This window comes from Danio rerio, chromosome 17 (assembly GCF_049306965.1).
Source record: "Danio rerio strain Tuebingen ecotype United States chromosome 17, GRCz12tu, whole genome shotgun sequence".
Classification (NCBI taxonomy): Eukaryota; Metazoa; Chordata; class Actinopteri; order Cypriniformes; family Danionidae; genus Danio; species Danio rerio.
In genome coordinates this window covers 1,247,247-1,273,197 of record NC_133192.1, presented here as the reverse complement: position 1 = coordinate 1,273,197, position 25,951 = coordinate 1,247,247, and the positions used below count along the sequence as shown (strand labels likewise).

Sequence of the window (25,951 nt, the reverse complement as noted above, 5' to 3'; positions counted from 1 at the left end):
TATCATTAACTCTATTATCATCAACTTTGTTATCGTCAATTCTGCTATCAACAACTCTGTAATCATCAACTCTGTTAGTCAACTCTATCATCGTCAACTCTGTTATAGTCAAGTCTGTTACTATCAACTCTGTTATCGTCAACTCTGTTGTAGTCAACTCTGTTACTGCCAGTTCTGCTACCATTAACTCTGTTATCGTCAACTGTTATTGTCAAATCTTACTATCAACTCTGCTATCTTCAACTCTATTATCGTCAACTCTACTATCATCAACTCTGATACTATCAACTCTGTTATGGTCAACTCTGTTATTGTCAACTCTGTAACTGTCTACTTTGTTATCATCAACTCTGTTATGGTCACTCTATCATCATCAACTCTGATACTATCAACTGTTACCGCCAATTCTATTATCGTCAACTCTGATACTATCAACTCTGTTATGGTCAACCCTGTTACTGCCATCTCTGCAACCATTAACTCTGTTATCGTCAACTCTTACTATCAACTCCGTTACTGTCTACTTTGTTATCGTCAACTCTGTTACTATCAATTCTGTTATCATCAACTCTGTTATCGTCAACTCTGATATAGTCAACTCTGTTATGGTCACTCTATCATCATCAACTCTGATACTATCAACTTTTACCGTCAACTCTATTATCGTCAACTCTGATACTATCAACTCTGTTATGGTCAACTCTTACTATCAACTCTGTTACTGTCTACTTTGTTATCGTCAACTCTGTTATCGTCAACTCTGTTACAATCAATTCTGTTATCGTCAACTCTGTTATCGTCAACTCTGTTATCATCAACTCTGCTATCGTCAACTCTGTTACAATCAATTCTGTTATCGTCAACTCTGTTATCGTCAACTCTGTTATCATCAACTCTGCTATCGTCAACTCTGTTACTATCAATTCTGTTATCGTCAACTCTGTTATCATCAACTCTATTATTGTCAACTCTGTTACTGCCAATTTTGCTACCATCAACTCTATTATCGTCATCTCTGTTACTTTCAACTCTGTTACTGTCAATTCTGCTACCAACAACTCTGCTATTGTCAACTCTGTTATCGTCATTTAAAAAATAACTATTATTTGAACAATAACAAAACAATTAGTAACAGATGTTCCCTGTCATATTTAAGCATTTTTGTACATTATTATTGTACATTATTGTACATTAATGATGGATTTAGGTTACTGTAAATTACACATTTGCTTTTATATTATTCCAGTTTAAGTAAAATAAAGGAAAAATGTTTGAACTGTGCCTGTTATTCTAGAATGAGTCAAATATGAGAAATTAAGTTAAATGAAAGACGCCACATTTTTGCTAATACATCAGTGCTGGCTGTTTTAAATGTTCAAACATTGTCAGATTAGTCATCTCTAAAATCTGTGTGTTAGTCAGGAATGATTCACACATCCTGAACTTTGCTAATAGTAGAAATAGAAATGGAAAATGATGGAAAGTTTATTTAAGAACATTCTCTGAGTACCTGCTGCTGTCTTGGAAAGCTACTAAACGCATTGGACAACTCAACAATTATAAACAAATCCCATTTTTAAAGTACACCAAGTAGCCACCACATTAAACATTATTATTGCATTGTTCCATGAGGTGAAGTCTGATTTCTGGAATTTCCAACACAAAAGTGCCTCAATTCTGTGAACGTACGGTCAGAAGTTAAGCGTTTCCCAGAACAGATGAACAAAGGACACGCAGCGCTAAAGGCTCCAAGGTAAAAACTATAAAAACGTCAGTTTGTTTAAGAAGCATTATTACAGTTCACGCTGCAAATTAATAATGATTCATCTGCCTGTGTGATGTTTACATACTTTATAGAGCTACAGAGACGTCAGGAGACCAGAGACACACCAGAACACAGCAGCAGCAGCAGAGAGGACAGGAAAGAAGCGACTCACTTTGCAGTGTGAGTCGCTTTGGATAAAAACATCTGCTAAATGAGTAAATGTACATGTAAATGTCATCCGCACTGCGCTTTGATATGATAATGGTAAGTAGAAAAAGGCGCCAGCGGTTCAGGCAGCGGATGCGTTTCTACACATGACATGAATTATCCGGCGTGTTTGACCCGGCACTCATTCTCCACTGATTGTGTTTTTGGGAGAGCCGCGCTGCTGATAGATGACTTTCCACACACTTTGAAGAGCGCAATTCCCATATTATCTACATGTGTCCGGCACAAACACACCACACAAACACACACAAGCATGTCATTTCCATAATGTGTGCACAGATCAAAACACACACACACACACACACACACACACACACACACACACACACACACACACACACACTTTTCCAAACACTCACAGATTTCCTCACCAGACTCTGACCTGGAGGCTTAAACATTCTTTTAAATTTATAATAATAATAATAACAATAATTGTTATAATAGTATATTAAAAATAGTACTAGGCAAAGATTAATCGCATCCAAAATAAACGTTTGTTTTGACATAATATGTGTGTGTACTGTTTATATTATGTATTCATAACACACACATGCATACGGTATATTTGAGAAAATGTTTGTTTATATTTTGAAATAATATAAGTGTTTATGATACAAATTATATAAATACATAAATATATTAATAATAATAATAATATATATCATTTTCAGGCAAAACACTCGGCCACTTTATTAGGTACACCTGACCAACTGCTCGTTAATGCAAATGTCTAATCAGCCAATCACATGGCAGCAGCTCACTGCATTTAGGCATGTAGGTCAAGAGGATCTGCTGCAGTTCAGAGCGAGCATCAGAATGAGGAAGAAAGGGGATTTAGGAGATTTTGAACATGGCATGGTTGTTGCTGCCAGACGGGCTGCTCTGAGTATTTCAGAAACTGCTGATCTACTGGGATTTTCACGCACAACCGTCTCTAGGCTTTACAGAGAAACAGAGGAAATATGAAGTGAGCGGCAGTGCTGTGGGCGCAAATGCCTTGTTGATGCCAGAGGAGAATGGCCAGACTGGTTCCAGCAACAGTAACTCAAATAAGCACTCGTTACAACCGAGCTCTGCAGAAGAGCATCTCTGAACACACAACACGTCCAACCTTGAGGCGGATGGGCTACAGCAGCAGAAGAGCACACCGGGTGCCGCTCCTGTCAGCTAAGAACAGGAAACTGAGGCTACAATTCACACAGACTCACCAAAACTGGACAATAGAAGATTGGAGAAACGTTGCTGCTCTGATGAGTCTCCATTTCTGCTGACACATTCGGATGCTCGGCTCACAATTTGGCCTCAACATCATGAAAGCATGGATCATCCTGCCTTGTATCAGCGGTTCAGGCTGGTGGTGGTGGTGTAATGGTGTGGGGGAGATTTTCTTTGGGTCCATTAGTACCAATTGAGCATCAACGCCACAGCCTACCTGAGTATTGCTGCTGACCATGTCCATCCCTTTATGAGCACAGTGTCTCCATCTTCTGATGGCTACTTCCAGCAGGATAACGCAGCATGTCATAAAGCTCAATCATCTCAGACTGGTTTCTTGAACATGACGATGAGTTCACTGTACTCAAATGGCCTCCACAGTCACCAGAGCTCAATCCAATAGAGCAGCTTTGGGATGTGGTGGAACGGGAGATTGGCATCATGGATGTGCAGCCGACAAATCTGCAGCAACTGTGTGATGCTATCATGACAATATGGAGCAAAATCTCTGAGGAATATTTCCTGTAACTTGATGAATCTCTGCCATGAAGGATTAAGGCAGATCTGAAAGCAAAAGGGCTCCAACCCGGTACTAGTAAGGTGTACCTAATAAAGTGAACTTCTAAAAAGTTAGGAACTAATTAGTAAATAATCCAGATTTTCATTCATAATTATTTAGGTATTATTAGAACATAAAAATTAATACACACATGCTTAAATTCACATGCTTAAAAACAAACAAAATAATCTGCTAATGGGGGAAGAGAAATAATCCTGTATTTGCTTTAGAATAGCATTATTTTTCGTACCCCATTTTGCTTGTTTTAATTAAAAACTCTCTAAATTTTGACTCATTAATTCTGAAAACAAAACACATTTTTTGGCTCTTCTAGAAAATGCTTCTTGATTAAAGACCTTTTGGATATTTGTACTAGAAACAGGACCAAAGCTCTGAGTAAGAACAGCATTATCTGCACATGTGAACACACACCGTCTGCTCTGTCATCACTCTGAGCTCAGAGGCGAGACGCCACACATGAGACAGTATTGATCAATATTGATCAGTTATTGATCATGTCCCGACACACACCCAGCTCTCGCTGTCGGCCCGTCAGATCTGCAAACGTGCACCGTCAGGACATTGTTCCTGTTCCTGGAGCTCAGTTTCTCAGAACGGTGATTCACAAAGTGTAAACATGCAGAAATGACGGAGCTGTGAATGTGTCGCCTGTGTTTATTCAGTCTTTCAGAAATTGCATCCTTCTGCCAGGACGAGAGCGAGAGAGTTCCAGCACCTATTCATCTTTTTGCACGTATGAAAATCTTTTAAAAAGAAGACCTACATATTCTGCCCCTTTCACAAGACGTAAATGCGTATCTGCTGTGTCTAGAGAGTGTGTGTGTGTGTGTGTGTGTGTGTGTGTTTGAGCTGAGAATAGCACACTGATAATGTTCTCCAGCTCTCTGAAACTGACCCTTTCAGGCTTTGATCCTAATTGTAGCGTTTTGGTGACTGTTGCTTTAAATGCAAATGAGATTGTGGTGTTTTCAGAAGAGGGCGGAGCTACAGACAGCTGTGCGTCCCAATAGCGACAGATGTAAAGCAACACTATGTGTGTTGTCAATGTTGGTCAGGTGTATGTTATGTTGTTACTCTATTTTATGTGTTATGTTATGTTACTGTATGTTATGTGTTATGTTGTGTGATATGTTGTGTTGTGTTATTGTATGTTTTGTGTTATGTTATGTTATGTTACTTTATGATATGGGTTATGTTATGTTGTGTTATGTGTTGTGTTGTATTGTGTTGTGTCATGTTATGTGTTGTGTTATGTTTTGTGTTGTATTGTGTTGTGTCATGTTATGTGTTGTGTTATGTTTTGTGTTGTATTGTGTTGTGTTATGTTTTATGATGTTATGTTATTGTATGTTTTGATATGTGTTATGTTGTGTTGTGTTATGTGTTATGTTATGTTTTATGATGTTATGTTACTGTATGTTTCGATATGTGTTATGTTGTGTTGGGTTGTGTTGTGTTATGTGTTGTATTGTGTTGTGTTATGTTATGTGTTATGTTATGTTTTATAATGTTATGTTATGTTACAGTATGTTTCGATATGTGTTATGTTGGGTTGTGTTGTGTTATGTGTTGTATTGTGTTGTGTTATGTTATGTGTTGTGTTATTTTATATAATGTTATGTTATGTTACAGTATGTTTCGATATGTGTTATGTTGGGTTGTGTTGTGTTATGTGTTGTATTGTGTTGTGTTATGTTATGTGTTGTGTCATGTTTTACAATGTTGTTATGTTACTGTATGTTTCGATATGTGTTATGTTGTGTTGTGCTGTGTTATGTGTTGTGTTGTGTGTTATGTTATGTTTTATGATGTTATGTTATTGTATGTTTCGACAAGTGTTATGTTGTGTTATATGTTGTGTTGTATTGTGTTGTGTTGTGTTGTGTTATGTGTTGTGTTGTATTGTGTTGTGTTATGTGTTGTGTTATGTTATGTTTTATGTTGTTATGTTTTGTTACTGTGTGTTTCGATATGTGTTATGTTGTGTTACTGTATGTTTCGATATGTGTTGTGTTGTGTTATGTGTTATGTTGTGTTACTGTATGTTTCGATATGTGTTGTGTTATGTGTTATGTTATGTTTTATGATGTTATGTTATTGTATGTTTCGACAAGTGTTATGTTGTGTTATGTGTTGTGTTGTGTTGTATTGTGTCGTGTTGTGTTATGTGTTGTGTTATGTGTTGTGTTATGTTTTATGATGTTATGTTATGTTACTGTATGATTCGATAGTTGTTGTGTTGTGTTATGTTTTTTAAAGTTATGTTATTGTATGTTTCGATATGTGTTATGTTGTGTTATGTGTTGTGTTGTATTGTGTTGTGTTATGTTTTATGATGTTCTGTTATGTTACTGTATGTTTCGATATGAGTTATGCTATCGTGTGTTATGTTATGGTTTATGATGTTATGTTATGTTACAGTATGTTTCGATAAGTGTTGTGTTATGTGTTGTGTTGTGTTATGGGTTATGTTATGGTTTATGATGTTATGTTATGTTACAGTATGTTTCGATAAGTGTTATGTTATGTGTTGTGTTGTGTTATGGGTTATGTTATGTTTTATGATGTCATGTTATGTTACTGTATGTTTCAATATGTGTTTTGTTGTGTTGTGTTGTGTTGTGGTATGTTGTGTTATGCAGGCCAGGATTGGCTGATCGGGAGGACCGGAAGAATTCCCGGTGGGCCGGTCCATTTTTTGGTGTCCCTAGCTGCTTGCACTCTCAGCAGTCACACTTTTTTGGTTTATTTATGTATTTGACCATAGCCTCACTCTTTTATTGATTATTTTGCTGCAGCTCTGCTCTTTTTATTGATTTTCTCGCTGCCCCTAGAGCAAAATGCAGCCTGCAGGTTAATGATGACGTAACTATCATTCGACCCTTAAACAGCGGCACCTTAGTGAATATAAGAATTCGAATAATTAATATTAACGAATATTACACCTGCTCAATGAAGATCAGATGATTCACTACATTAATACATCTGACATAACAAGATAAAAAATCCACAAAGGGGAGAAAAAGATTAAGCCATCAATAGAAAGTAATACTGTGGTGAAAAGAGTAACAGTGACATAGTGGTCCAGTGGTCAGCACGATGCGTTACGACGCCACCGACCCGAGTTCGAATCTTACCCGAGTAATTTGAGTTGGGAATAGGTTATCTGACAAAATTCTTGCAGCGCCGCATTGAAGAATTTCAAATAAGTCAAGATCACACTGAGGACATACTAAAAACTGGACGACTCTACTAACAACGGTGACTTACTAATGATTGACCTACAAGAAGGGCACGCACTGAACACACACACACACTTATTAATGCAAACACACTGAACACATACACACATACAGTACAAACACAAAGGCACTCGGACACATTCACACAAACAAACACACACAATGAACACACAGTCACAAATGCTCAGACATACACACACACGAACACACAGTGAACACACATACACTTACAGTTGTCTTACACACACAAACTCTCTCATACACTCTCACACCCAGTCACACAGATACACACACATGCGTAAAATCACACGCACACTCAAACAAACACACACTAAATGCACTAACACACAAACTCACACACACAATCAGTCGTACACAAACATCATACACACAAACTCACACACGCAATCAGTCGTACACAAACATCATACACACAAACTCACACACGCAATCAGTCGTACACAAACATCATACACACAAACTCACACACGCAATCAGTCGTACACAAACATCATACACACAAACTCACACACGCAATCAGTCGTACACAAACATCATACACACAAACTCACACACACAATCAGTCGTACACAAACATCATACACACAAACTCACACACGCAATCAGTCGTACACAAACATCATACACACAAACTCACACACGCAATCAGTCGTACACAAACATCATACACACAAACTCACACACGCAATCAGTCGTACACAAACATCATACACACAAACTCACACACGCAATCAGTCGTACACAAACATCATACACACAAACTCACACACGCAATCAGTCGTACACAAACATCATACACACAAACTCACACACACAATCAGTCGTACACAAACATCATACACACAAACTCACACACGCAATCAGTCGTACACAAACATCATACACACAAACTCACACACGCAATCAGTCGTACACAAACATCATACACACAAACTCTCTCATACATATTAAAAAACTAACACAGCCACACACACAATCTCTCTCACACACGTACTGTCACATAAATACGTTCTCTCTCTCTCTCTCTCTCACACACACACACACACACACAGTGATGTGGAGCCCCTTCTGATTGATCAGTGTGTGTGTCTGGACTGGTTTTGGTCCAGACTGAATTTTTAACTTCTTGGACGCCACACCAGTGCTGACCTGCACTTTCAGTCATTACTGTCACAACAGCAGCTAACACACACACACACACACACACACACACACACGTCCATCTGATCTGATCTGACCCTGCCCAACAGTTGATGGAGGATTGTAAAATATATTAAAAACAGAGATTTGCATATGTATCTACACGTTTAAAAGTGTTTATTTCTATTATTGGTCAAGATTAATGATTAAACAGCACTATTCTGATCATTTATCTGAGCAGTGCATTGTGTTTGATGATGAGATGTGTGTGTGACGTACCTTTTTGGCTTTGTTTTTCTTCTCGTACGTGTCCGACAGCGGCTTTTTCTTGGCCTGAAGGTTTGCTTTGGAGAACAGCTCCTCAAACTCTGTGGTGTTTATGATATCAGGCTCTTCCAGTGAACTCCAGAGTGTATTATTACTGTAAAACACACACACACACACACACACTCATGAAATGCTGTAGATAGGTCAGATAGCACGGCAAACTTAATGCTTGTTAAACGCTCATTTAGCATTCAACAAAGGCTGTAATTTCTTCATCAGCTGAGGAAGTGCAACCTCCCAAACTGCTCTACACCTCCAGCATTAAATCAGTCATCAATAACTGTCTGGTTTAGCTCAGCTACCAAATCTGACCTTCGATGACTACGTCGAATAGTTCGGACTGCTGAGGGAATCACTGGCACAACCCTCCCTACTCTACAAGAACTCCACTTATCCAGAGCGAGCAGAAGGGCAGCCAAAATCACTCTGGACCCCTCACACCCAGCACACTGCCTCTTTGAGCTGTTACCCTCTGGTCGACGCTACAGAGCACTGCGCACCAGAACAGCCCACACAGAAACAGTTTCTTCCCTCAGGCAATCCATCTCACCAACACAAGATGATGATAACTGTGGAACCAACATCACTACTTGCCGTACACTTTCATACACATATACACTTATTTAACAACACACTTTACATGCCAATTTGCACATAACAGCTGCACATATAACGCTGTATATAGTAATATACCTGCACATACACATGCCAATTTGTATATTTGCATTCACTATTCATTCATTTTCTTGTCAGCTTAGTCCCTTTATTAATCCGGGGTCGCCACAGCGGAATGAACCGCCAACTTATCCAGCAAGTTTTTACACAGTGGACGATCTTCCAGCCGCAACCCATCTCCGGGAAACATTCACACACACTCATACACTACGGACAATTTAGCCTACCCAATTCACCTGTACTGCATGTCTTTGGACTGTGGGGGAAACCGGAGCACCCGGAGGAAACACACGCTTACTGGAATTGGTGTAACTTGTAATGGAGTAATTTTTACAGTAAGGTATCTTACACCTCTGGATTCCTGTCTAATAAAATAACACATAGAAGGTATGTGTGTATATACATAGAATATACACTCATAGTAGCTGTGCCGATAGATTCTGTGTTGACATCGTGGCTCTGTTACCAAACTACCACCAGTGTTTCCAGATTTAGGGGCTCGTTGATAGCCCAAAAGCTACGAAACCCCGGAAGGGACGTAGTGGAGGAGAAAAAAAATGGCTGGGTGAAAAAAAAAAAATGGGTGAAAGAAAAAAATGGGTGGGAGGAAAATATATATTTCTAAGTTTTTGCGTTATCTCGCACAAACACTTCCTGTTCACTTCACTCACGTTAACCCTCCCGTTTTTGCCGAAATTCTCCCGTATTTTACCATTCTACCCCTCTTTCTTTACATTACTGTGCGTCGATCATTGCCTTTCATATGCTACCTCTGAACCAGTGAATGCATGTATAAGCGCTGACTGACAGACGCGCTCCATACAATAAACTGATTCCAGACCAGCTTCTGTACGAGCCATTTAAAGGGACACTTCTGTTATCAAACAAGTGAGTTTATTGTACGGAGCGCGTCTGTCAGTCAGCGCTTATACATGCATTCGCTGGTTCAGAGGTTGCAAAGTGAAAGGCGACGATCGACGCACAGATTTAATGTAAAGGGAGTGGGGCAGAATGGTAAAATATGGGAGAATTTCTGCAAAAACGGGAGGGTTTACATAAGTGAAGTGAACAGGAAGTGTTTGTGGAGAAACAGTTTTGCAAGAGAACGCAAAACATCTTTGCTAGATAACGCAAAACTTTGCGAGGGAACGCAAAAACTTAGAAATATATATTTTCCTCCCACCCATTTTTTTCTTTCACCCATTTTTTTTTTTTCACCCAGCCAATTTTTTTCTCCTCCACCACGTCCCTTCCAGGATTCCGTAAAAAGCTGTCCAAAACCCGCCCAAACGCACAAAAAATGTCCAAAATACTAGACTAATTTTTAAAAATATCAACCTAGTTACTTTAACTGTCATAATTGGTAACAATACAGCAACACTGGCAGTTACTGGCAACACAACCAGATCCCATTGAAACACTGCCCCCTCTCACCCACACACTGCACTTATTGCTGTGTAGATTGTTTTCCTTTTGAAATGGGGTATAAATTCATCCCATTTGGCATTTAAAATTCTTTTGAACATAATTAGGTGCTGCTTGTCAATCAGACAACACTACTATGTTTGTTCTTGCTGTCAATTGCGGAAAAAAATGATTGATAAAAGAGTCATAATCACAGGCACTGCGTGATGCGTGTGAGGTCATATTAATCGTCTTCTTGCAGACGTAGCAATAAGCCTCACGGCTGCTGCCAACTACAGGCCTAAACCAGTCTTTAAATCTTGAGTTCTCCAGCCAGAGGTCTGAAAACGTGCATTTTCCCATATTTTAATTTAGTTAAAGAACGAAAGTGAGCTCGCCTTTATGTTTGGCAGTAAGCGAGCCGGTACCCAGTTTGTTTCAGTGCGCACGTGAACGAACACCACCTCACATGATATCGCTCAGATCCTACTCTCAACATATAAATAAATCCAGGCAAAATTTGGAATAAAGGTCTGCACTTAACTCAAAACATTGGGCTGGAAAATGTAACACCTCGTCAGATGACGTTTATTACTTTTTAATACTTTTTAAAGCCCTTAATTCTGGCTAACTTCATTTACAACACTTTACTACCCCGCGGACACCCTGTTGAACAATTAAGTAATAATTATTCATTCATTCACTCATTTTCTTTTTAGGATCAACTCTTTATTAATCTGGGGTTGCCACAGCGGAATGAACCACCAACTTATCCAGCATATGTTTTACACAGCAGATGCCCTTCCAGCTGCAACCCATCACTGGGAAAAATCCATACACACTCATTCCCACACATACACTATGGACCAATTCCCCTATACGGCATGTGCTTGGACTGTGGGGGAAACCGGAGCACCAGGAGGAAACCCACGCCAACACGGAGAGAATATGCAAACTCCACACAGAAATGCCAACTGACCCAGCCGAGGCTTGAACTAGCTACCTTCTTGCTACTACATACTGCGCCACCGCATCACCCTAATATAAAAAAAACAATATAATAAATATGTCACAATCACCAGCGATCCAGGCTTGTAGATCGCTGGGAATGACTCAGAACTTCAAATCTGTCACCATATGGACTACAAATCCTGTCATGCACCACACACTCACACCTGTTCCGGCTAACACACACAGCTAAAGCTGCTCAGAACTGATTACATAGACTTTAAAAGCAGCACAGACACACACACACCAGTTGCTGAGTCTTGTTATACTGTATTGTGAACATTACGATGCGTTTCCCTTGCCTTGCCGTATTTGACCCTTGCTTTGTTCTGTTTGTTTACATTGTTTTCTGCCTGTATTTACCATTTGCCTGTTTATTGACCACAACTCTGGGTTCCCTAAATGCCTCATCCCTCAACTCTGTTGTCCAGCGCTCTCACATATCATGGTGAGAAATAAAGTTGTAAAAGAGCGAAACATTTCTGAAAATAACCCTTTTATCAGGCAAAACAACCAGTACCTCATCTTTTTTATATTTGTTTTAACTAATGGGATACAATGGTGTAAGCAAAATAATCTTATGTCAGAAGAAGGAAAAAAAGATTATTTAGCTTGTTTAGAGGAAAAACTCACATAATTTTGACTCATTATTTAAAAAAACAAGACAATATGTTGTGTGTCACCGACTCGGTCATTCCCCTCGCTGGCCAGCAGAGGTCATCATTACCAGACTATTAACATTACGTCATCCATGTACACTGATTGCAGACACACCTGACACGCATCCAGCAATCACACTCCACACACATATAAGCAGCACTCACACGCTGCTTCAGTGCGAAGTCTTGTTTTGCCCCGGCTAACACTACTGAGCGTTCTCATCCTTATCTGCCTTCCTGTTGTGATCCTGCTTCGTTTATTGACCAAGTCTTGCCTGCCGCCTGCCTTATACTTCAGCCTGAATCCTGACTTTGATCCTAGCCACCTGCCTTTGAACTCTAGCCTGATTACTGTCTTTGATACTAGCCGCCTGCCTCTGACCCATGCCTGCATACTCATCCTGTGTTTACCTGCCGCCAGCCAAGCGACTACATATACTGTGTTTGATGCGAGTTTGCGCACGCACAACATCTGTGTGCTATTGTTTATTAAACTGTGTTTAATAAAAATACTGCAAATGGATCCCTCTGTGTCAGCCACTTCGTTACATTGTGCTCGTCTAGAAAATGCTTCTTGATTTAAGAAATTTTTGATATTCGGACCGAAAGCAAAAGAGAAAAAACCTAAGAAAAGTAATTTCTGCAGTATTTTTATCCGTGTTTCCTGTATGACTGATTCTCTCAGCCTGCAGTGTCGTAACTGTGCATGAATCTGTTTGCTTTCTGTCATTGCTAAGAAACACGAGCAACACAAACAGTCCTAAAACTGCTTCACTATCTGAGTTTACACTTCTTTATCCTCAAGGAAAAACTTATTTCAGACAATACAGCATGATAAGGTGATACAGTACGTATCCCAGCAGCCTCCTCCCCACCGAGCTTCTATTTAAAGAAAGACAACAGAGTTCAGATAATATATCTGACTTTCATATGCAGCGCTCAGCATAAACGAGAACTGTTCCCCTTTTGAAAATTAATATTGTTATTCATTTCTATACAATATACTTGGGTGCATTTAGGGTTTCATTAAACAGTCATATGCATTAAAATAAGAGTCTGGTCACCAAACATCTTTAGAAATACAAATACACTGAGTTATTGCAAAAACCTTTTTTTTATAATGTTAATCTTGATTTTCCTGCTTATTAACATATCTATTTAACATATTCAATTGTGTGTAGTAATTTTGGACTGTGGTCTTCAGTTGTTTTGTTAGATTAGTTCCAGTTCTTTTAGTACTGACTAATCTAATGTACAGGGCGGGCCATTTATATGGATGCACCTTAATAAAATGAGAATGGTTGATGATATTAGCGTCCTGTTTGTGGCACATTAGTATATGTGAGGGGGCAAACTTTTCAATATGGGTGGTTTTAACCTAACTTTACTCTTTGATGAGTTATTTACAAGTTTCTGACCACTTCTAAAATGTGTTCAATGTGCTGCCCGTTGTGTTGGATCATCAATGCAGCCCTCTTCTCCTGCTCTTCACACACTGATAGCAACACCGCAGGAGAAATGCCAGCACAGGCTTCCAGTATCCGTAGTTTCAGGTGCTGCATATCTTGTGTCTTCACACCACAGACAATTGCCTTCAGATGACCCCAAAGATGGTCTAAGGGGGTCAGATCGGGAGACCTTGGGGGCCATTCAACTGGCCCACGACGACCAATCCACTTTTCAGGAAACTGTTGATCTAGGAATGCTCAGACCTGACACCCACAATGTGGTGGTGCACCATCTTGCTGGAGAAACTCAGGGAGCGTGCCGGCTTCAGTGCATAAAGAGGGAAACACATCATCTTGAAGTAGAGATCTGCCCGGGACTAAATTTTGAATCCCGCTCCCGCCCGCACCCGCCAGGTTTTAGCCCGAACCCGACCGCTCCCGCTTATATTAAGAATTTGTTGTCCCGCTGCCCGACCCGCCCCGTTTTCTGCCCGCCGCGCCCGATCCCGCTAAAGAGCGGGGGAGAACAAAACCGAAAACCACTCAGCTATACAGTCCAGACAGCCAAGCTGTCTGTATAAACACACACACACACACAGCACCAAGCACACACACACAGACAAAGCTCTCTCTCTCTCTCTCTCATACACGCGCGCGCGCACTAACACACACACAAGCACCAAGCAGACACACAGACAAAGCTCTCTCTCTCTCTCTCTCATACACGCGCACGCACACTAACACACACACAAGCACCAAGCACACACACACAGACAAAGCTCTCTCTCTCTCTCTCATACACGCGCGCGCACACTAACACACACACAAGCACCAAGCAGACACACAGACAAAGCTCTCTCTCTCTCTCATTCGCGCGCGCACACTAACACACACACAAGCACCAAGCACATACACAGGCAAAGCTCTCTCTCTCTCTCATTTGCGCGCGCACACTAACATACACACACACAAGCACCAAGCAGACACACAGGCAAAGCTCTCTCTCTCTCTCATTTGCGCGCGCACACTAACATACACACACACAAGCACCAAGCACACACACAGGCAATGCTCTCTCTCTCTCATTCGCATAGCATTATGCGCGATATTGCTAGACAGCCCGCTCCCGTCCCAAATTAAACCCGTTACCGAACGCTCCCGTGATTCATTCGGAAATTTATTCCCGCGCCGCAGAAATCTGGTCGGGTCCCAATGCAGACCTCCATCTTGAAGCAATGTCAAATATCCAGTGGCCTTGAGGTTTCCACTGATGAAGAATGGCCCCACTGTCTTTATTGTCTATAGAGTGAAAATTACACGACTTCACTTCTGGTGACATGAAATGCCTTTATGGTGGAGCTTTCAGTCCTTTGGGGTGGGGCTATCAACCGTTTAGGGGGTGGGGCTATCAACCGTTTAGGGCGGAGCTATCAGTCCTTTAAAATGGGGCTATCAGTTCTTTAAGGCATGTCTAGCAGACGTTTAAACCTACTGTATATATATATTTATACAACAGTTCTGTCTGGTTCTCGAACCTGATTGGCTGATAGCAGTGTGATATTCTGCAACAGCACTCGTACAGCCTTTTCACCTTCGTGTAGTACTCCGCCCACATAGAGTGACAGCAGATCAATAAACTCACCACAGCTCTACAAATATTGCAGGTAACAGACAACAGGCTTATTTAGTCAAGAATGTAGTTGTTTAGATTGCAATTATGCAGTTTATTTAAAAGGATAGTTTCTATTTTTAAATATTTATCATTTCTGAGAGACAGCGCGTCAGCGATTATTAGCCTATCCACAAGATTGCAGCAGGACCACATAATAAGCCCTTCTTAGAAGATTAAAACTGTGTGTTTTGTAACTACAGCTGATCAAATCATTAATAAGCTGGTTAGTGATATGAGTCGATCTCTCTCTCTTGTATAGATTGCAACTGTGCAGTTTATTTATAAGGACAGTGCCTTTTTTAATACAGCTACTTTCCTAACCCGGTTCTCAACAGTGTTATTCAGAGACCTCATGTAGAACACCCCCTCCTTAAACACAACAGCAGTCTGGTAGTGATTGCGTTGCTTTTTTCAGGGTTAATTATTGTGATATCCCGATTGCAACAGAGAAATACTGTAGACTGTAACACTGTAAGAAGATATCTCTGTGGACGGAGGGTATTCATGTCAAGTTCAGCCGTATAATCTTAAAATGTGAGCAAAATCAGCTGTTTTGTCATCACCTCAGACATTACGCTAGAGAATCATTCAAACACTAGCTCTACAGTGATGTTAGTGAATGAGTAACGGCTTCTGCTGTTCTGATGTCAGCTGCAGATGTGAATGAATGGCGGAAGAAAGTAGTCCCTAAAACAAAAGGGTTTTTAGACTCTCCGTGTTTGATTTTCTTTTTTATATACACTGTTTATAGCCAACTCTAAGTCACTCAAAAGGCTCTATTTCAACAATCTAAGTTGCAGTTGCGGTATGTCAGATTCACTATGCACATGGAGGGAAGAGGAAACACTGAACACATCTACAGAACCAGACAGATTCACCAGAGCCCTCTGAGCTAAAGCAGATGTAGAGGGTGTAGCGTTTTTATATTTATGTAAACAATAACAATATTTTACATTTTAATTGAGATGTTTAGTGTGCTGCTGTGCATCCCTGTGTGCATAATAAGCAACATGTATGTATTAGGGGTGTCACGATTTCAATTTTTAATTGAAATCGATCGAAATTTATGCTCAATTTCGATTATCGAATCAAAAAATAGAATCGTCGATGCTGCCACGCCCCCATGTCACGTCAGCTTGGCTTGCCAAGCGGGAAAAAAACAGGCTTGTTGAAGTGCTTGTTAAACTGCAGAAGCAGGAGACCCATCGACAGAGCTTAAACCCTCTCCTCTTTCAATGAAGTCGGCGGTGTGGAAGCATTTTGGATTTCCAGTGAGTTATGTTGACAACGTTCGTGTTGTCGACAAAAAAAAACACAGTTTACACACAGCTCTGCTATGTACGTATTACGTACGGTTCCTCCAATAGACAACACCGGCATCGCGATCCTCCACCCGCCCACGTTGCAAATCCGCTGGCGAAAAGTACACACTCAGACCCTGTTTACACTGTCTTTGTTTTTAAATGGCATTTTAGAACGACAACGATTTGACATCCACAGTGGCGTGTAGCATTTCTGAGCAGCCCTCCTTCCTCTCTACCTCTGAAAATGCACATCACGTGACCACACAGACGCACACACAGCCATGCGCTCGAGACAGCAGGTCCAGGTTCAATCTTTCACTCACTTGTACTTAGTCATTTTAGCGAACACCTCAGATACTGTTGGCTGGTTCCTGTTGGTTGTGCGTCTTTTTTTACCGACGCCATTATAACGACACAGATCACTGCCTATTCACGAGTCCCGCAGAAAAAGTGATTGACAGGTGGTAATTATGTGTGTATCTTGCCTTTATTCATTTACTGTATGATTTGTTTATGGGTAAAACAAAGACCATCCAGGTCAGGTAGTTTAAACGGTAGGCTACAAATTATTAATTGGTCACTAATTAATTAATTATTCATAATTGAAAATCGAATCGAATCGTGCCTTTAGAATCGAAAATGTAATCGAATCGAGAATTTGGAGGATCGTGACACCCTTAGTATGTATGTCAAATAACAAAAAAAAAAAACTTGCATCATGTCTGCACTGCATCGCACCATGTGTAGGATAGGGCCCGAAATCTTTTAAGCAGCATCATTTAAAATATTAAATATCTTATTATATGGCCCACGTGAGTAAAAAGCAAAAGGCAAACAGCTTTGGAATGACATGAGGGTGAGAAAAGTGATCATTTTGGGCAACAGGTAGTCCATTTAACTGAGCTAATATGAATTGTAAATGATTGTTTTGAAAATGAAGGACTTACTTGTTGTCCTGAATCTGAATGCGGTTCCAGTACAGCGGCTTCATGGGACAGGCTGGCTCCACAGCGGGTTTACGAGGAGCTTTCTCTGCCACCTGTCCGAATCCAAAACCACCGAAAGCAGGAGGGGGAGGGGGTGGAGCTCCTGGGAGACCTGGAGGAGGGGGCGGAGCTCCTGGTAGGCCCGGTGGGGGTGGAGGAGGAGGCGGAGCTCCTGGAAAACCAGGTAGGGGTGGAGGAGGAGGCGGAGCTCCGGGAAGACCCGGTGGGGGTGGCGGAGGAGGTGGAGCTCCGGGAAGGGGTGGAGGTGGGGGCGGAGCATGTGCAACCCCAGGTAAAGGTGGAGGAGGCGGGACAGAGCTACCGGGAAGAGGTGGAGGAGGTGGAGCTCCGGGAAGAGGTGGAGGTGGGGGCGGAGCATGTGCAACCCCAGGTAAAGGCGGCGGAGGAGGGGCGGAGCTACCAGGGAGAGGAGGTGGAGTGGGCAGAGCTACACCCAGACTCATGCTGATGGAGTCCAGGTTGAGTTTTTTGGGCAGGCTGGCGCTGGAGTTCAGAGCTGGTCTGGGTTCTTCACCCTCAGGGGTTTTGATGAAGGTCTCGCGGTCAGTCTGAACACACACATTGCGGAAGCTTCTGGGAGGCAGGTCGTCTTCAGTGGACACACACACCTCGTGCAGCTCGCCGCGCTCCTGCACCGGGTGCTGCACCTGTGGGGAATATACAAGAGTCAAAGACTGAAATTCAATACCAGACCAGGTACAAGGTGTCAGCCAAGTATAAGGTTATTATATTAATTAATGTAACCGCGGACACAGATTCTGCACATTTGACTGATCGCTTGCCTTTTTTTTCTCTTTATTGTACGTTATACTTTAAAAATAGCCATTATTGATTATTAAAACTGACATTCAGTGAAAGAGAGGGTGTGTTTCGTATTTTCAATAAAAACGAAAGGAGGCAGTGATGTTATAGGCTCCGTTTGGTTATAAATATGCATGAAGATGACGCTCATATTAAGCAGCTACACGACGCCTCAACATTTTTGATGTCTGTTTAGTTGTTAATATCAAAATGAAAACAGGCAGTTCCTCATCATGTTTTAATTTTATTGTTAGAAAGTGAAACAGCATAGCCAACGTGATGTGAATGACTTTATAAAGTACACTCGGGAGTTTGTTTTCCATATCAATGCGAAGTCTGAACTTACACGGACAGGATGCTGCACTGAACTGTGTGTAGGCTACTTAATATTGAGGAAAAGCCCCAATCAGAGAGGAGAATGTCTGCAGCCCCGCCTTCGTTTTCAGATGTCTCAGTTTTCCCCCATCCACACTGAGACGGAGCAGCAGCGTTTTGGGATGAAAACGACCTCTCCAGCGTTTCCAAAACGCTCTGTTTTTGGCGCTCAAAAACTCCGGCGAAGTGTGGATGGAAGGCGTAACTGTAGAAAAACTTATGTGCTTTAAAGTGAAACCGCATTAGTGTAAAGGGGGCCTTAGACAGCCCTCAGAATAACAAAAAACTGATAAATATGCACACCACCTAACTGAAACATCATTTATACAATTTATTCATTCATTTTCTTGTCGGCTTAATTCCTTTATTAATCCGGGGTTGCCACAGCGGAATGAACCGCCAACTTATCCTGCAAGTTTTTTACGCAGAGGATGCCCTTACAGTCACAACCCATCTCTGGGAAACATTCACACACACACATACACTACGGACAATTTAGCCTACCCAATTCACCTGTACCACATGTCTTTGGACTGTGGGGGAAACCGGAGCACCCAGAGGAAACTTACACAAAGGCAGGGAGAACATGCAAACTCTACACAGAAACGCCAACTGAACCGAGGTTCGAACCAGCGACCTTCTTGCTGTGAGGCGAACGTGCTACCCACTGCGCCACTGCCTCATACAATTTATAAAAATGCTAATTCACTCTCTTCCAGTAGGTGGCGCCTACACAACAGCAGGAATAACAGTGTTGCCTTCATTACTGCAGTAAACACAGCAGCGTGATCTCAAATCTAGCTGAACTTTATGGATTTCATAAACTACACAGCATCTTAATATTTGCAGATTAAATTCAGGTAAACTTTAGCATACAACTATATATTACATAATCAAAAATGATACTAAATGTAATATAGTTTAAAGAGCCCCTATTGTGGGTTATTGAAAATGATCTTCATGCAGTGTGTAATACAGCACTAAGTGAATGAAATCATCCAGCTGAGGTTCTGGATGAATCTAAAAGTACTGCATGTTTAAAACTATTGATTCTTTAGCGAAATAGTCGACTCAGAGTCGAATTAATAAATTGAGTTGGGTTCGGATCTTTTGTTTGATCGCATTGACGTCGATACGGTGCATCACCAAATATGTACTTCCAGTTCTGGTAAAATGTGAACGCGCTTTCCCTTCAGACACTAGCAGAGACGCGGGGCATCACGGGACTGATCATGACTGAAGATGATGATCACTGACAGATAGAGATTCAGCTATGGGGAATGTCTACATTACTATCTGCAAAGATAGTTTGCAGTTTCATCAGCAGAAGCCAGCTTCAGTTTACAAAAAAAGCCAGCGAGCCAGGCTTCTTACCCATTTAGTCATTCACTTTACTGTATAAAACTGCATGGCAGTGCCACCTATCCTGAGGGAAACTTCAGAGGGAACCAGTTACTAGATGGTTCGATTAGTCTTTCACTCCTATACCCAGGTCAGATGACCGATTTGCACATCCGGACCGCTGTGAGCCTCCACCAGAGTTTCCTCTGGCTTCGCTCTGCCCAGGAATAGCTCACCATTCTGATTCAAATAGTGACAGACATAACAAACAAAACTACTAATAATTCTCATCTCGCACACACAGACCTGATTGGACAATACTGGAATACCTCACATCCACAGTTGCAGAAGTTTAAATATTTTAATGGATCCGCAGCTCAAACCGGATCTAAAGTTTCCACACACGGAGATGATCAGAACTCCACCCAGTTTCCGGGCTGCTCTCCATTGGAAATGAATGACTTCTGGTCTGTCGCTCGTTGTGTGCAGTGGAAGGTCGCACTATGATATACGAATCGTGCTTATGCTGGTGTTGAACTAGATTGCTTTATTGCATTCCTGCATTGGGCTGTATACTGTAGCTGTGGTGGGCACTTCTGTCTGTCTCGTGCTCAACGCAGTCGATTAATCGCAACAGACTGGTTCATCGGACCAATTAGCGCAAATTAGCTTCACGCTAAGGTGGGGTTTGGGAACAAATGAATCGCTGAACAAATCATATGGGAGTCGCTGGGATAATCAGGTAAAGATAAATGCAGATTATAAGACAATGAAAGTGTTTTTTGACCTTGCATGTTGTTGGAGACCCCTAATATCAAAATGGGACCTTTTTAATGCAAAATAAGGTCTCTTTAAAACAGAATTTAAGACTTTATAATAGTTCTAAAGGGCCGTAAATTTCTCTAAATTGATTTATCATCTTTTAATGCTTTTTAAGAGCCAGCGGACACCCTGACCTGCTGCTGCTGCATCCCGCTGATGATGCTCTCCAGGCGGGACACGGTCTCCGCATGCTCCCCTCGCACCTGGAAGATCCGCAGCTCGAAATCTGCCTGCATCCATACACACATAAAAAGACATGTTATTAGATAAGCAATGCAAAGCTCATGGTTGCTGTTCATTCAAACTGAAACAATAAAAACATTTCTGATGCATGAATTCAAACATATATAGTTAAATAAACCTTGTTAGGACTGCATTGTTTTGATTTGCTGTGCTCCAACTCGGGCTTAATGTTTTGTTTTGCATCCATACACTAGCGCTGACAACACTTGCCACATCCATTCACTTGCATTGATTGCACATACTGATACTGATGTTTTAATTATGTTTTTTTCATTTGGGTTAGAATAAATATTATTTTTGACTTTATTTCTACTTTAATGTTACATCTTTAAGCCACGTGTAACATATGGGGGCTCGACCAATGTAAATTGATTTGATTTGGCTTGCATTAAACTTTATGACACGTATGACAAATATTATATGTATTTATCACATAAATTATAGAAGTATTTCATTTAGATAAAGTTTATTTCTAAGGATAGTGCCTATTTTAAATGTTTATAATTTCAGAGATTCAGTGTGTCGGCAGTCACTAGCCTGTCCTACTGAGCAGAGCAAAAACGGCTGATGTTCTGCCACAAGATGGCAACAGAGACCGCATAATAAGTCTTTAGGGGAGGAAAACAGCATTTTCTCATTATACTTTTAAACTACAGCTGATCAAATCATTATAAAACAGGTAAGTGACATTCTAAGTCGATCTCTCTCTTATGTATGTTGTAGTGCTGTATTTATACCATAGTAATCTGGAAGTGTTTTCTTTGCTTTTGCTTTTTCTGAGTTAATTATTGTGAAATCCCGATTGCAACAGAAAGATACTGGGAAATCTCCGTAGACAGATGACATTTCATAACGTTGAGGCTCATAATGTTTGCAAAATCACCAGATTTGTCATCACTTTAGACCAACCCAGGCCCATTCTGAAAACGTAGTCCAGAGGCCGCTGTCTGAATGACCGAATGATTGACCGGCCAATCGGCTGACCCACCCTCCTCTTGCCTGAACCCAACCAGGTTTACGGATTGACCTGCCCGCCCGCTTACTTCTCTAAACCCGAGCAACAATTTAGAAAAGCCGTTTAGAAAAAAGAAAAACTCTCGTCTGTTTTTCGGATTTTACCGTGTTCTCACCCTGTTGTGAACTCGTTCGCTTTATTTTTTGGATTCTGTTTTTGTCTTACCTGGTTTCTGGAACCGCTCTTCCCCAGACTCGAACCCGCACGCCTTTGTCAACTCCTCCTCTCTCCATCTGAAGTCCGCCGACGCACACGATGAGCTAACCGGACAAACTGACTGCAGCGGTAAAGCCCTCCACACGGAGGTAAGCGGTCAGCTGGCAAGCGCGAAAGGGAACAACGTCACACCGCCCCGTAGCGTTCGCTTAAAAAAATGTTATGCAGCCATACGTACCTCCCGGGACGTATTTCGCGGTCTCCAGAAATGTCCGCTGGACTACGTTTTCAGAAGGAGCCTGGGTTGCTTTAGACATTACGCTAGAGGATCATTCAAACACTAACTCTACAGTGATGTTGCAGAAGTAGCAGCGGTTTCTGCTGTTCTGATGTCAGCTGCAGATTTTAATAAATGGCAGAGAAAAGTAGTTCCTCATACAAAAGGGTTTTTGAGGCTCTCTATGTTTGATTTTCTTGTTTATATTGACGATTGTGCCGTCAAACTGTTTTATAAACACAATATCACATGGGTAGCAGTGCAAAATGACTGTATATCGTCACTGGTGGGAAACTAAGCCCACACACTCCTCCCACCAGTGCCATATCGCACTGATACTGCTTTAAAGCCATATCACACTAATACTGAGTGTGATACTGCTCATATATAAAAATTACGTTTTGTTTTATATTATTTTTAATAAATTTTTTACTTAAGACTTAAATATTATTTATACACACACACACACACACACACACACACACACACACACACAAGCAATATCACATGAGTAACAGTGCGATATGGCTGTATATCAGACCTGGTGGGAGGCATGCGTTGGCACGAGGCTGCAGGCTACTCGTGTGATATTGCGTTTATACAACAGTTTGACGGTACAGTTGTGTATATAAAAAGAAAATCAAACACAGAGTCTAAAAACCCTTTTGTGTTAGGAACTACTTTTTTACGCCATCCATTCACATCTGCAGCTGACATCAGAACAGCAGAAGCCGTTACTCATTCACTAACATCACTGTAGAGCTAGTGTTTGAATGATTCTCTAGCGTAATGTCTGAAGTGATGACAAAACAGCTGATTTTGCTCACATTTTAAGATTATAAGGCTGAACTTGACATGAATGCCCTCCGTCCACAGAGATATCTTCTTACAGTGTTACGGTCTACAGTATTTCTCTGTTGTAATCGGGATATCAAAATAATTAACCCTGAAAAATGCAACGCAATCACTACCAGACTGCTGTTGTGTTTGCGATAAGGAGGGGGTGTTCGAGATGAGGTCTCTGAATAACACTGTTGAGAACCGGGTTAGGAAAGTAGCTGTATTAAAATAGGCACTGTCCTTATAAATAAACTGCACAGTTGCAATCTATACAAGAGAGAGAGATCGACTCATATCACTAACCAGCTTATTAATGATTTGATCAGCTGTAGTTACAAAACACAGTTTTAATCTTCTAAGAAGGGCTTATTATGTGGTCCTGCTGCAATCTTGTGGATAGACAACGTCAACAGTCTTTGGCTAATGGACGTCTTTCAGAAATTATAAATATTTAAAAATAGGCACTGCTTAAAAATGAACCGCATAGCTGCAATCTAAACAACTACATTCTCCACTAAAAAAGCCTCAAAAGTACATGATGTTGCCTAACAGCAGGAATATTTGTCAAACTGTAAAGTGTCCTCTTATTGCTGTATGTGGGCGGAGTAATACAAAGGTGAAGGGTGAAGAGGCTGGTCCAGTGCTGTTATAGCAGCATATCTCACGACTATCAGCCAGTCAGATTCAGAAACCAGACAGAACTGTTGTGTGTGTATGTATATATATATATATATATAGGGGGCGCCACGGTGGGACACACGATCGCCTCACAGCAAGAAGGTCTCTGGGTCGAGCCCCGGCTGGGTCAGTTGGCATTTCTGTGTGGAGTTTGCATGTTCTCCCATGTTGGCGTGGGTTTCCTCCGGGTGCTCCGGTTTCCCCCACAGTCCAAACACATGTGCTATAGGGGAATCGAATAAGATAAATTGGCCATAGTGTATAAGTGTGAATGCAAAAGTGTATGGGTGTTTCCCAGTGTTGGGTTGCAGCTGGAAGGGCATCCGCTGTGTAAAAAATGCCGGAAAATTTGGCGGTTCATTCCGCTGTGGTGACTCCAGATTAATAAAGGAACTACGCCGAAAAGAAAATGAATGAATGACTGAATCTCATGCCTAACTTTACTTTCTCCCTTAGCAGTTTGTCCTTTTTTAAAACAAAAAACATTCACTTTAGGTGTAAAGATTGATATTAAAGCAAGGAAGTTTTCTAAAAAAAAATTGAGTTAATGAGAAAAAACAAGGACGAAATCCATTTCAGCATTTTACACAAGTCTTGTTTTAAAAAGGCTGTAATGATAAAAAGGAAAAATCACTTGCTATTCATGAACTGCACATACACATCAGTACATCAATGTTTCTGAAAGGTTTTTGTTTTGTATTGTTTATTAATTAGCTTGTTAATGTTTTGCTTTGTTTATTAACTTTAATAATATTGACTTTAACAATAGCAATGAAATACTGAATTCTCTTGAAATGTCAGCTAAAGTAGTTCCGGCAGGCTTTGAGCAATTTAAATGATATCAATGTATTCCTAATATAGTACTGCTAATATAGTATTTTAAGCATAGCATATTAATGCACAGCAATTTAAGTTATAGCAATGTACTTCTAATATAGCATTTCTAATATTTTAATGCAAAGCTAAAGTAGTTCCGGCAGGTTTTGAGCAATTTAAATTATATCAATTTATTTCTAAAATATTATGAATATAAAGCTGGTTCATGATAATGTAATTCACTGTTTTAGGCTGGAAATTTAATGAAATGGCATTAATAAAATTTATAAAATTTAATAAAATAAAATATAATAATAAATTATTAAAATGTGAAATGACAACATATATTCATAACATTAAAATAGATTTAAAATAATTAATTATGTAATTAAATTCTTGTTATATCACAGGTCTGTTGAATTGATTCTAACTGGCAATGAGCACTCTAATGCTGCGTTCAGACTGCATCATTTTAGCTCTGATTTTAACTCGCTGACAGTTTTTGAGAAATCGCAGACAAATGCCTGAAATCACAGGCAAATCTGTGCTCATTCAGGTGAGTAACAATGCAAATAACAGACATTATGAACTATCAAAGACGACATCAGAGAGAATCGCAGACACCCGTGAGATATTTGGCATGTTAAATATCTGCCGACTCAAATCATGCCATGTGAAATGTGTTCTGATCTCAGTAATAATAAAATTCTGTAATAATAAAAGGAAAATCACTTGCTATTAATTATAAACTTAGAGTGCTTTTGCACAAAAATAGAAAGCAAAGCCCCAGTATTGTCCCAAAAAAAGCATTAAATGAGTGCATTTAAAATGACAAACACAAAAAAAGCAGCACCAAATCACATGTCTACACTTATTTCAGCCACAGACATGG

The 25,951-nt window shown here is 40.6% G+C and overlaps 1 protein-coding gene across 5 annotated transcripts in view; it reads right to left on the bottom strand.

The window, feature by feature from the left end:
* The window catches only part of LOC100148950 (formin), a 170,599-nt gene that overhangs the window by 64,001 nt on the left and 80,647 nt on the right, over positions 1-25,951 (bottom strand). For all 5 annotated transcript variants that reach the window (XR_012393130.1, XR_012393131.1, XM_073927954.1 and 2 more), the window contains 3 exons: positions 21,169-21,264; positions 17,636-18,342; positions 8,471-8,612 (listed from right to left, as the gene is read on the bottom strand). Coding sequence is in view for 3 of the 5 variants with exons in the window: in XM_073927954.1 (XP_073784055.1) it covers positions 8,471-8,612; positions 17,636-18,342; positions 21,169-21,264 (945 nt within the window). In the remaining 2 variants the exon portion in view is untranslated. The remainder of the gene's footprint in view (positions 1-8,470; positions 8,613-17,635; positions 18,343-21,168; positions 21,265-25,951) is intronic.